The 13167-nt window shown below is 43.4% G+C and overlaps 1 protein-coding gene across 9 annotated transcripts in view; it reads left to right on the forward strand.

The window, feature by feature from the left end:
• Window positions 1–1005: 1005 nt before the first annotated feature.
• Window positions 1006–13167, forward strand: part of mtmr4 (myotubularin related protein 4) — a 61246-nt gene continuing 49084 nt past the window's right edge. For 4 of the 9 annotated variants that reach the window (XM_029249078.1, XM_029249080.1, XM_029249087.1 and 1 more), the window contains exons 1-2: window positions 9304–9462; window positions 11928–12009. In XM_029249078.1, the coding sequence (XP_029104911.1) occupies window positions 9350–9462; window positions 11928–12009 (195 nt within the window). In that variant the 5' untranslated portion in view covers window positions 9304–9349. Of the gene's footprint in view, window positions 1177–1790; window positions 1913–2251; window positions 2293–2890; window positions 2951–7619; window positions 7760–9303; window positions 9463–11927; window positions 12010–13167 lie in introns of those variants that run through there. The other 5 variants (XM_029249081.1, XM_029249083.1, XM_029249085.1 and 2 more) reach the window with 5 other exon arrangements.

Consider the following 13167-nt stretch of genomic DNA (forward strand, 5'->3'; position numbering starts at 1 on the left):
CGTATACGCAATCCATTTTGAAACTTTTACCACATTTTTTTAAAGGTAAGCACAACCTATCTAGCTGCTACAACAGGCTCCTATAAATATGAATTTATAGCCAAAGGCTCAGGCTTCATCAAATTATGAGGGAAAAAAAAGAGCGGGAACAACGTTAGCTTTTGTGTTTCGCTGTTAGACGGACAACTAGCCGTTGCCTGACCCTGGATTTTAACTCGCACCATTTGTGTTGAATAATAATGATGTGGAAGCCACTCTCCTGTCATAGCTTTGCACAAGTGCACTTTCAGCAAATTTGCAATGTAAAAATGGAATTGTTTTCAGAATGTAAATCCAGTCAAATGCTTTAACACCTATAACTGCAAAGGGGCAGTTTTGTGTTTTGGGTGAAGGCACAGTGAGACATGTGGGCCTTTCCATGACCTTCTCTCAATAATGCCATACAGTTAAATCCACTGTGGGAGGAAACCTTGCAGTGTCATTCCACTAATAACATTTAATTGTGTAACTCACCCATGAGCAGTTACTTTAATGATATTGATAATGGCGGTTGTGCTCAGGTGAACAGGATTAATAAAGGATTACAGTCTCTTTGTCAGCGACAGTTTTACTTTTAATTTTGTGAATGGGTTGTTGTAAATATATCACAAATGATTCATTTTTCTGTAGTATATTCATTGTTGGCACTGAAGTTGTTTCTATAGTACATACTAGTTGTAGTTGTGGTTTCTCTTGGAAGGGGCGGACGTTTTCTCGTTTGATTTATTTCTCTATAATTTTACAGCGCCATCTCTTTAAATTAAAAAAAAAAAAAAAAAGAAAAAAAAAAAAAAAAAGCATCCTCACGTGGCACTGCACGTGATCTTCTTGTGCCGCGCTGTGATTTTCTATTGGTCTCTTCCCACCCCCTCCCTTTGCCGGCGTTCACCGATCACATGTGTATCGTTGCTGCTCTTCGATTGGCTGTGGAGTGGGTGTGTTCACGCGAGTCTGTCGTCTCAGCGCGCGTGCCTCCATTGGTTGGTTGATCCTAGTTTGTGACGTCATCCGTCGTTGTGCCTCAAGCCTATTGGTGAGGAAGGTGCGTCGCGATTGGTTATCGGATTGGTCATCGCTAGTGAATGCGGAAGTGGAGTAGTCTACTGAGTCACCGTTGTATCAGCTGATTGTTTCTCAGTGAGTAACTCGATTGTATTTTCTTTAAAACGATTCTCGTTGTTTTCGTGGATTTTTTTTTTTTTTTTTTTGCATTGTGATTAGATTGCGTCAAGTCGCAAACGCGTTTTTCCGCGTAGTGTGTTTGTGATGTGGCAATGTTTTGATCATGCATGATGATCATGTGTTTCATGCAGTGCAGTGAGTGATGGACAGCTAACGGGCTGGGCTGCAGTAATACAGTCGTTCTCTCACACCCATCACAGTCAGACAGCTTCTTCACACAGTTTTCTTGCTATGATTTAACATCTTTGTATAGTCCCAGTGTACGAGTGGCTTGCTTGCTCCTAGTAGTAGGCGCTCCTCTGGGGTTGCTTTCACTCTGTCACTGTCAACATGTCACTCTTTCCCTCTCTAGTGCGAATTGAGCATCAGACACACCTACACACACACATCAGTGGAGAACACTACCTTCCAGCATCATGGAAACCCAAAATGATTTAAATGAATTTCCTTTTTTTTTTTTTTTTTTTTTTTTGCTGTTTAAGTATGATGTATTAATTGCACTCAAGAGATTTAATTTGGTTTACAATGAAAACTTGAATATTTATTTGAAATGATCACCCTTCTGGTAGGTTACAATGTGGCTGGAAGGCAGTGAGTGAACTTGAATCTCCTTAAACCTGTAAGTGAGGCCGGGTTCTGCACCAACCGCAAGAAGCACGCAAGTGGCCTGCAATATGAATATACAGAACAGGTGGCTGGTATTTACCTCTGTTTCCTGGAAACAAAAATAAGACTCTTTGCTGTTCTGATGTTTGATTTGTTTTCATGAATTTGTGTTTTGTACAATTCCCAAGTTTGTGAAACATCCTCTGCTGTGAGCACCTTCCGGTGTGCGATGTGCCAATCGCGCGATTCGTTTCTGGAGTGCCTCTGAATGCATTCCGGTCCGTTCTTGCTGCAAACGTGTGGAAGAGGACGGATGCGGTCGAGGGGTTAATCTGCTGCTGTTCGTTCTCCCGTAGCGATGCCTTTCTCCCCGTTCCTGCTTCTGCCACAATCCGCTTCATCCCCTTGGTCACACTGCCGGCAGCCTGAGAGCTAAAACAGTTCATCATCCCGCTCAGGTTACAGGTCAGCCCTTTCTATAAATACACCCCCAGCTGCAATGGTGTTCGTTCACGGAGCGCGGGGGGTCCGACGTCCGGAAAGGCCAAGGATATGTTCATCTTTGGCGGAGTGTGATTTATGTGTGCATCTGCCCTCGCTCTGGAAGCGCTCCTGAAAGCTGCTTCTCGTGGCCTGTGCTAACTGCCGCTCCCTGGCAAGTGTAACATCAACCTGGCCGTTGGCAGCCTTTCCTTGTTCTTCTATATTGTAGAAGTTCGAAGGAAAAACTCGAGAAGGCAGTGTGCCGAAATGCACCGCGATTTGTATTCAGGAGCTGCCGGCGCTTCAGCGACAGCTTGTTCGGACTCCATTTTTGTGGGTGGGGGGGAAATTGTGCTGTGTGTTTGTTTTACAGCAGACGCCACTGCTCCTTTCCACTGTATTTCTTGAAAGAATTAAGTATACAGCCTACAAGAGATTAAGGTATATTCTGAGCAGGCATTGATATCTTTTTTGCAAATCTCTTCAAGCCGCAACGTTTTTCTTGCTTTTTCGATCATTTATTATGCTAAGAAATCACTGCCACCTGCTGTATTGCAGGTGAACCTCATGCGTATTGAAGGCCAGCGGCAAAAAATGAAAACGAACAGAAGGTTCCCTGAAAGCCATGGCTCTATGTGAGGTATCTGGTGAAGACTTACTGTAGTGTGTAACTGCTGAGCATCCGCTGAATGCTGGGTGGATGTGGTTATCACACTTATGTAGTTGCATGACATGAGCCTTTGAAGGCGGTGTGTGTCATCTGACCTCATGGATTTAATTTTCTGTAAAATACAGACATATTTGATTCTTATTTTTGTGCACTTTGGGGTAACCAGTTAAATGGCTATAATCTGTCAGTCATTTTTCTTTTTCAGGGTTCAGAAGCCTCTGGTCCTGTCACTTCTTTATCTCTCTCTGTGTGATTTTTTTTTTTCTTTTCTTTTTTTTTTAATACATTGGTCAACGGTGGCTTAGTGTCGTGATCAAAAAAATGTTGGAGAGCCGTTTGCGATGTCGCAGAAGGATGAGACTTAAAGTGGCTTGCAGAACAGGAAACGCAGCCGAGCCCCAGTATACGGGGCTGTGATTCAAATCGTACGCACAGGGTTTAACTCTATTGATTTGTTTTAGTGTGAGGAGTTAGTATTTTAGAGGCACGGTGCCAGAGCTGTCATGCATTATGAGGAATTATTCCAGTATTTTGACACAGAGTATTCTTTACTAAAGTAGCAAAAGTTGGCATTGCTTGTTTTACTTTTCAGCAGCAGGAAGTGGACGTGCACTCCATTTCTAAATGTAATCTCTACTGATGGGATGAAATAGTGTAAATCTGACGTCATCTTTTAGCGTAAACATTGGCAGTGTAGTTGCGTTGCGAGTGTAGAGTTTAATCTTTTGCAATGTTGTTTATGTGCATGTGCAGCTGTACCCACTACAGTAATAAGCTAGTACTGGGAAACGGGAGGGAGTTTTCTGTGTAACTCTGTATTTTGCAGAAGTTACAGTACACATCACCATGTGATGCCTGAGTCCCTACTCTTGCAAAGAATAACATGCCTATGAACTATACAGTTCCATTTTCTTGGGTTTAGCACTGGAGCTGTGAAGTTCCTCAAACAAACCTGGGACCCAGAAACAAGGAGCATGTGACATTGTAAAGTCTAAATGCATAGTAGTTGGTTCCTCATACACATAATGTTTCTTTGTAGTCAGATTCATTCTAAAAATTCCATATACAGAAAGTACCTTTTTTTACTACGTGACTTCTTTCGAAATTTGTTACACGAAGACTCGCTTTTGCTGCTGTTTCAGCTTTAATATGTAGGATATCCAGTGTTTTAATATGAATTATTGTGATGTGCATTAACAAAATTAATGCATTTATTCATGTAACTGGCACTTTTTTTTTTAAACTCATTTATACAGCTGGGTAATTTTACTGGAGAAATTTAGGGTCAAAGGTACTACAGCCAGAGGTGAGATTCAAACCTGCGACCTTTGGGTCCAAAGGCAGCAGCTCTAATCAGTATGCTACCAGTTGTAATACTTGTAATCTTAATCTTTCTAAGAAGAAAATACAACATCCTGCAGAATCTTATCCTTTGGTACTATGCAAACATTCATATTTGTGAAAGGAAAAGACATTTTATTCATTCATCTCATATTATAACATGGAATATACTATAATTTGAGCTCAAAGTACCACTGACTTTGTTTCAAAGTTAATTTCATGATTGCTTTACACTATAGCTACGTATTAGGATAAAACACAAGTTCAAAGTTTCCTATCTGCCCTTTGACTGTTTTTATTGTATATAGCTCCGTTAATAATATGTCTCCAGTACGAGATATGAACCAACTACTTGATAGCTAAAAGTGTCACATTTGTTTATAAAGGAGATAAGCTTTAGGTATCCGTGTTTAGCTCTGGCGTACCTATTAAACGAGGTAGCCGAATTTTGTCTTGACCGCTGTTACATGTGTATTTCACACCTACCCCCTCCAGCTGCGGGGGACTACAGAAGAAAGTTGGATGGGTCAGTGCAGATGGTCTCATGGGAGTGTTAGAAAATGAAACTTTCCTTTACAAAGAAGAAGTGAAAACGGTAGAACAGCTGCTTTGCGCTTGGCTTGGAAGACTGCTTTTCTGGCCTTGAAGAAAAGCATTTGATTACTTTTAGACTAATATGAGGAAGGGTCCTTATGACACCAGTATGAGACATTTGCCTTTCGTTCATTTGTTCGTTAATGCTCGGTTAATAAATTAGAAAAAAATAAATTGTTTATGTTATTGGTATTTCTTCGGTTTGATGAAAGTAGTTGTGGCCAGTTACCATACATGATCATTTGGGGGTTAGAACACCTTAATGGTAAGGTCTTCATCACCTCTTGATCTTCTCGATGTGATGGGATTGAGGTTATGAGGAGACCCCAGAACTCCAGCAAAGTGGATTCCTTTCCTTTATTTGACAGCGGTCACAGCTGGTATTACAGAACTTGTCAGGAAATGGGTTTTTGATTTATTTTTTTTATTTCCATTTTCCTGTAATCATTACATTCTTGCACATTGTTTTACTTGATATGTCTTTCTGGATCTCTCAGCTTGCCTTTTGACTGCTGCGTTGCAGGAATTTACCAGTGTTTGGCACTGTCAGTTCATTTGACTGGAAAAGTTTGATACTGTTTTTTTGTGGCAAAAATGTGTGTCACTGTGCCAGAACTGAAGCTGTATTGTTTAATGCTTGCTTGCATTTTTTTTTAATTCAGCAAATTTGTATCCTTTCCTTACATGTTTGATTGTGTTTTAACGCATAAATTAATGATCCACTTATTGATCGCTTTTATTCAGTGGAACTTTCACAATCATATTGACATAGTGTTTGAGAGTGAACTGAAATTGGGGAATGTCTGTTTATCTTGCTGTGGACAGATGATACTTTTGAAGCCCAATTGGTTGTTTTTTCAGAAACTTGATAAGGAGTTGCCTACAAGCACTTTGTTCCTTAAAAATCGGAAGAAGTATTTTGTTTGTTAGGCATCACACAGCTCAACGTGGAAGTGAAACACATACGGTCAATGATGCTGACGTATGTAATTCCTCTTTCTGCAAGTGCTGTGGCTCAGAAGGTGTCTTTTTCTGACCTTTTAAAGGGAAATGCAGCAAAATCCAATTTGTTTATGTACGTGGTTTTTTTTTTTTCTTCAAGTTTAAACCACATTTTCACCTTCAGTTTTTGAAATGGGTTTTGTTTAAGATGAAAGCACTCAGACCCACAGATGTCCCATCCATTTAGTCCACATCAGATGTGTTGAACCGTTGGTTAAACTGAGAGCCAGTTGTTGGTTACCCTGAACGACAGCAAGGAATTTCTTGTGTGTATAAGGAGAGTTTTTGTTGTTTCTGGTGTTGACTTGTTCTGCGCCATCCAGAGCCTATTTTTCAAATGTAATTAATGGTCTAACCCTATTTTAAAAAATGAAAACGCAGCCTGTAAGGAATTTATTGGATCTTTTTTCACGTTGCAGTCAATCTAGATTATATCACAGCAATCTTTTTTTTTTTTTTCTCCCTCCCCAGTTTTCCTACTTCTTCTATTTCTGATCATTGATTTGTTTAACCGAGGCATTTTTGCTGAGCCACGCATCTGGGTGTGAACTGGGTCTGGAGCGGCTCATTTAGATTACTGGTGAAGGGCATTCCTAAGAAGATTTTCCATGCAACTTGCAGATTCTTGTATTTTACTTATGGCCGAAACATCTGACATGTTTACATTGCACTCAGCATGCCACAAATCTGCACCTGTGATGTTACTATTCCCCTGCCATTGCAAAGTGCAGGAAAGATGGAGTAAACGGCCTTTTGAATAACCGGGTGCAGAGATTGTCTGCAAGGCACTCTTGCCATTATCTCCACACCGTGAAGTAGACTTGAAGTTAGGTGTAGCGTGCACGGACCTGCTCTCAAGGTGTGGGTGCGGTTGAGGAATGCTCTCCCAGGCTGCGAGGACAGTTACTTTATCTGTTAGAAACACTACAAATAGCAGATACTAGCTAGTAATATGGGGACAGCTGGTAGCGTAGTGGTTAGCGCTACTACCTGTGGACTAAAAGATTGCAGGTTCCATCCCCACCTCTAGCTGTAGTACCCTTGAGCAAGGTATTTTCCCTAAATTGCTCCAGTAATGTTACCCAACTGTATAAATGGGTAAATAATTGTAACCTTAGGATTGTAAGTAGCTTTGGAGAAAAGTGTCAGCCAAATGAATGAATGCAAGTGTAACACGTCTTGCTGCAGACACTGTACATTAAGCCGCTGTTGCATCCTGTTTGACAAGAGGCGATGTTGCCTACCTAGCTGTGTAAGATGGGAAATCCTCCCAAAGGTTCTAAATTTAACTTCACGGGCCATCGGTGTGCATGCTGTGGGCGTGTGGAATGGCCACCATGGTTTGGAGATCATGTACAGAGAGAGGGGGGAGGGCCAGGAGACGTCCGCCCTACCGTCAAATGTCCCCACGCTCCCCCACCGCTTCTTTAAACTTCTGTCCCTGTAAAGACATGTACACTTTTAATTTGATAATTATAACTCTTGTCACTGGGTGCAAAATCTGAGTTAAAGCAAGTTGCAATTGAAATAGGAATTTTAATTTCTGGATTGTACACAGTGCTGTTTTGTGCCGAGTGCATGGCTGATTGGGTTGTGGGATGGGTGGGGACTGCATTTTAGGGGGTTTAGGCTGTGCATGAAAGCTGTGGTTTGTGCCCTAGCAAAGAGTTCCCCTGGCCAGAAGAGCCTGGCACGCTGTCAGAGCAACGTCATGGCCTGGATTATAACAAGAGCTGGCTGGGGCACAGAGGAAACTCGCACTACGAAGGAAGGAGCAGCAGTACTTAGTGTTGGAAAAAGGCGCAAAACATTTAACAGGCAGTCATCTGTCTGACCTTCCAGGTGGGTCTTTTTTTTTTTTTTCTCCTTCTTCTAGTGAATCAGGAGTAGCAGAAGAGAAGGTTTGTCTTTTTTTTTTTGGTTTCCTCTAATAAGTTTGCTGTGCTTTTGGGGGTGTGTCAGGGCACATGTAAAGTGAGGAAATGGGACCCATTTGGTGAAGCCCAAATGCATTTGCTAAAGAGCTATAACAAAGTCTAGTTTAAACACAGATACCTTGCAGTCACCTTGGTCTACCAGTATATCTTGTGTGTATCTTTGCTTTATGTCATTTATCATGCAATCTCTGCGCTTTGGCAAGTGCCCAAGTTGCATGTCATTGAGTTAAAGCGTAAACGACAAAGCTCAAAATCAGCAGCTGTTAAAAAAAGACGCGAAAGCAAGTACAGAGGGCTGCGTGTGTAGTTTTCGATGGTGTATTCAGAAGAAGGATACAAAACTCGACTGGAGTCATGTTCCAATCGCAGTGACCGCACTTTCAAGGTGCGCACCTGGTCCTACCCGGTGAGGACCGCTGGGTGGCTGGTAGCACTGTGGCTGTGAACAACATGTTGCGCGCGCACACACACACACACACACAGAGTCTACAACTGCTTGAAAGCTCCCGAGCCTTACCCAGCAACACAGGGCGCAAGGCCGAAGAAGGAGGGCACGCACCCAGGACGGGACGCCACTCCACCGCAGGGCACCCCAAGCAGGACTTGAACCCCAGATCCACCACACAGCGGGCACCGGCCAAACCCCTCCCCTGCACATGTTATATTAAAATATATACTTTAAATGTACACTGAAATTACAAGAACAAATGTGAGGTACTTTCTTGAAATAAATAGTCTTACTGACTATTTTCTTGGTCACCTTGACGTGGTCCTGAATGACGGAGGTCCGTCAGACACCTTAGGTTCATTTTAATTCTTTTTAAATATTGACTAGATTGGTTAGTAATAAATATTTAACACGTTTTTGACATTTAACGTGGCAGTTGTGTTGCTGGAGGCTGCCTTCCCGGGACATTTCCCTTCCCTTGAACCAATGTTGATGCACTGACTGAGCGAAAGCGCGAAATATCCGACATTGTTCGGCTAGAATGGTCATTTCCGCTGGAAATGTGGATTACGGCCAGGGCGACTCTACTCTTGACACACCCCTTCGAAGTGACACTTTGAGGCAACTTGGTTGTAAACTGAGTCATTTTATTTACTTTACTACTAGATCCCCGAGCTGTGCTCACCGGTAGTATCGTCCCTGCTTCTAGACTATGGGCTCCTACTACTACATACTTCTATAACTTTTGAAAAGGGCAGATTAAGTGTTCCGCAAACTCGGTGCTTGATTAAAAGACGGTACGAACCGAGGTGTTGCACTAAAAGGCACAGAGGTTGATGAACATGGAGGCGAACCTGCGCACGGAGCAGCGCCACTCGTAGCCGCGGCAGAACACGCTATTGTGTCCGCGTTCTGACGGGGGGGGGAAAAGAGGCGGGACGCGCGAGCGGGGAAGGCGCGGCGCGGTGCGGTGCGGTCACGTAGAGCACGCCTCACGCGTGGTGGGCGTGTCAGCGTCTGAATGGAACGACGCGGCTCGAGCTCTCGATGTCCGGGGCCAGAAGTTTGAAGTCGAGTAGAATAGAGGGATTGCGAAGCGCGGCGCGCGCGCGCGCAAGATTCGCGGTCTCACTGGGAGCGGGATCGAGAGCGGCTCAGAGGTACCCGCACACGTCTATACCTTTGTTTACTGCAGCGCACTGTATTTTCGGTTTCAATTTCGTTATTAAGAAACCGTACACGGTTGCTTTTCTTTTATATATTTATTATTTGTCGACGGACGTTTAATGCAGTGGTCGCTTAACGCAGTAAATCTGACGAACGCGATGTGTGCAGGCTGTTGAATTAATACCCGTGAATGAATCGCGTTAGCCGGAGTATAAGAAGAATAGTTTGTCTCGACATTTATTATTTTGTCGAGCTGTTCAGATGGGTTTAGTAGAAAAACAAAATTGGTTATTTAAATAAGTATGATTTGTAATTTGCTAAGAAATTAGTTTTTACAAACTGAAACTGTGGGGTTGTGTGGAAAACAGCCAAGTCAAGTGAGTGTGTGGGCAGTGGAGTGACGTGGTCTGCAGTGACGTTTGTGAGGACTGTCACTGTGTTCGCACGGTTCATTACGAACTGTGTGTGTGTGTGTGTGTGTGTGTGTGTGTGTGTGTATATCCGGTGCAGTCTCCCAGTACAGTAAATGTGGGCTGATCCCATTAGACAGGCCGCTGCTGGCGTGTCTGCACACGTGGGCACTGTGTGTGTGTTGTGTTGACCTGTCAAATGTTGGGGTGTGTGTGTGTGTCTCCTCGAGCCGCGTTACACTGCTCGGTGAGAATAAATGGCGGGATGCACGTTCAGGTGGCTTCTTTTGGTTTCGCTCTCACTTCTGTCTGACTTGGGGCTCTTTATTAATCAGTGCAGTTATCAATGTATTTTGACTGATTCCGGGATTGTAGAAGACAGTTGTAAATGAGTAAAACACCGACTTGTATTTTATTCAGCAGATGCTTTTCTCCAAAGCGACTTCCAATCAATGAACTCTATGTAGTGTTATGAGCCCACACACCTTATTCACCGCAGTGACTTACACTGCTAGATACACTACTTATACTGGGTCACTCATTCATACATCAGTGGGACACACACACACTCTCGCTCTCTGTCACTCACACACACTATGGGGGAACCGGAACAGCATGTCTTTGGAGTGTGGGAGGAAACCAGAGGACCTGGAGGAAACCCACACAGACACGGGGAGAACGTTCAAACTCCGCACAGACGTGAGTGGGGATCGAACCCACGTCCTCTTGCACCACTACTCGCTGTACCGCTGTTCCACCCAGCAGAAGAAACTATAAATCTTTGGAAAGCCTTTATGCATATTTGTCACACAAGCTGCAGATCCACTCCATTATTGCTGGATAAGATGTATTACGGACGCAAGAATTACTACGTGATTGTATCCATATTTTGCTGAAGAATAAATGAAGAATTTCTGCACCTTGTTCTGCTTCCTTATAAGTGTTGAGCATAGTGGTGGTGATCCTTTATACTTGGCAAACCATTAGATCCACCCTTGCTAAATATTTGGTTCAACTTGCATGCACACCCACCCTTATTTATCCCATTTGCAGGTGTGCCCAAGCTTGTAGATTTTGGAGAGGAATACTGCGTCAGACTGGGTCCTAATGAAGTTTGCTTAACTGTACAAGACTCCAGTGATATATCTGAATAATCTGCTGTATGGCCTAGCAGTATCAGGCAGATATGGTTGACCTGTCTAAGCGTGGGCAGCCCCTGTACGTTGATGCGGGGGATTTTTCTGATGGCACTGATCTGTATAGGAGATGTTAATACTTTGGAAGCTCTATTGTGCAATCAGGAGAATTGGCGCTCCTTTAGCCAAACAGGCATCAGCTTTCCACTCTCTACTTCCATAAGTCTCATTAGCCAATCATCTCCTTCACGTCTGAAGTGAACCTGCAAGCACCTCAAAACCACTTGGCGACTTGTCGTAATGGCTGCCCAACAGGAGCTGTAAATGGAAACGAGCAAGTTTGCCAGACTGAGAAACGCAGTCATTGTAGAGATTAAAACAGTCAAGCGAGGCAACAGTCTGCAGGGTGCCGACACCAGGAAGCAGTCTCCGTGCAAGTTCGGTGTTTAACGGCAGCGGTGCATGAAAATGTCCTGTAGACAGCGCGAGCTGTCAGGACAAGAAGGAACTTGCAGTCAAGAAGAATGTTATGATTTGCTCTGTGGGCTCATTGTGCTTCCCAGCACAGCTGTCTTCGTTTGTGATTCCGATCACAGATTGGCATAATGCCACAATGGCAGCTTATGACTGGTCGAAACGGGCACCTTGCAGCTCTTATTAGCTATTGGTTTTTCTTCTGTAAATTCCGTCCAGTGGCGTTATTGTTGGAATATTATGTATAGAGAATATCAATTTCATTACTGTTGTATTAGTACTCCAGATAATGAGTATAACTTTACAATTGTTATAATATGTCGTAATCAAGAAAATGTTTGAATGTCCGTGCTTCTGTTTAAGATATTTTGCGTGCTGGAGGAATCTTTATTATTGGAGTCGGTTTTTGATTTGTGTTCTGCTTTGTGTCTCTGGCAGAAGACTGCTAACAGCAGAGCAAGTAGGAGGACAAGCGACCTGGCACAGAGAGCACACGATCAAAACACCAAGTGGAATTATGGTGAGTGTGTGTGTGTGTGTGTGTGTGTGTGCGCGCGCGTGCATGCATGCATGCATGCATGCATGTGTGTTTCTTTGGTGTTCAGTGTTGAGCAGGCGTCTGCACTGGCACTCTTCTTATGCTGTGGTCTCTTCCTAGTGTCAACGGTGCTTGCCTTGGCGAGGCCTTGCAAACCACTGTCATGTGTTGTAACTCTCAGGTGTGAACACGTTGAGGCACGGCTGTGGTGTTCGGGCTCTTCAGATCACTGTACATCTGAGAACTGCTCTCATTATTCCAAATAAGGTAGTTTTTAATGGAACAAGTTAAAAAAACTGACCACTGAAACAGTTATTACTATTATGTATATTTGTTGACAGTGGTACATTCCTGTTTTTATCCACCAAAAATGACTTGCCAGGTGCAAATAATACAGAACATATTTCTGTGTTAAAGATGTTTTTAATAGGTGTATGATTGTTTCACACGTCAAAGTAGTGAAAACACTTCTGAACGTAGTATGTTAAGTAGCGGTGAAGATTCTGATTCAAGGAAAAATAATTGTGGAACACGTTATTGGTCAGTGTTGTCCGTATTGAAATTGGCAAATTATTTCCTACCCAGCACCTAGTCTGTCAAAGGTGCTGCCGAAGTTGTGTAACAGTTTGGGGTCAAACAGCATTGCCCGTAGGTTCTCCGGGGTAGTTTACAGTACCGTGTCTTTGTACCTGACACCAGCATTTTCTCATGGTCCAGAACAGCGCCCAAAAAAACATTTCCTCCAGTTTGCTTTTTCCTTTGTTGTCTTATGCGCAGATGTCATACTGTGACAGAGGGTCTCTGCAATTTTTTCTGCTTAAAATTAATGAAAAGCAATATATGGATTAATGTGCTTTGCTTTGGAGAAGTAACATTTCACTTAAGGTTTTTACCTTCATGGCCAACAATAACTTGACTTTAGCAGTATAGAAAGCTTTTAACAACCCCACACACACACACACACATTTTCTGAACCGCTTGTCCCATACGGGGTCACGGGGAACCGGAGCCTAACCCGGCAACGCAGGGCGTAAGGCCGGAGGGGGAGGGGACGCACCCAGGACGGGACGCCAGTCCGTCGCAAGGCACCCCAAGCGGGACTCGAACCCCAGACCCACCGGAGAGGAGGACCCGGTCCAA

This window comes from Scleropages formosus, chromosome 25 (genome assembly GCF_900964775.1).
Source record: "Scleropages formosus chromosome 25, fSclFor1.1, whole genome shotgun sequence".
Classification (NCBI taxonomy): Eukaryota; Metazoa; Chordata; class Actinopteri; order Osteoglossiformes; family Osteoglossidae; genus Scleropages; species Scleropages formosus.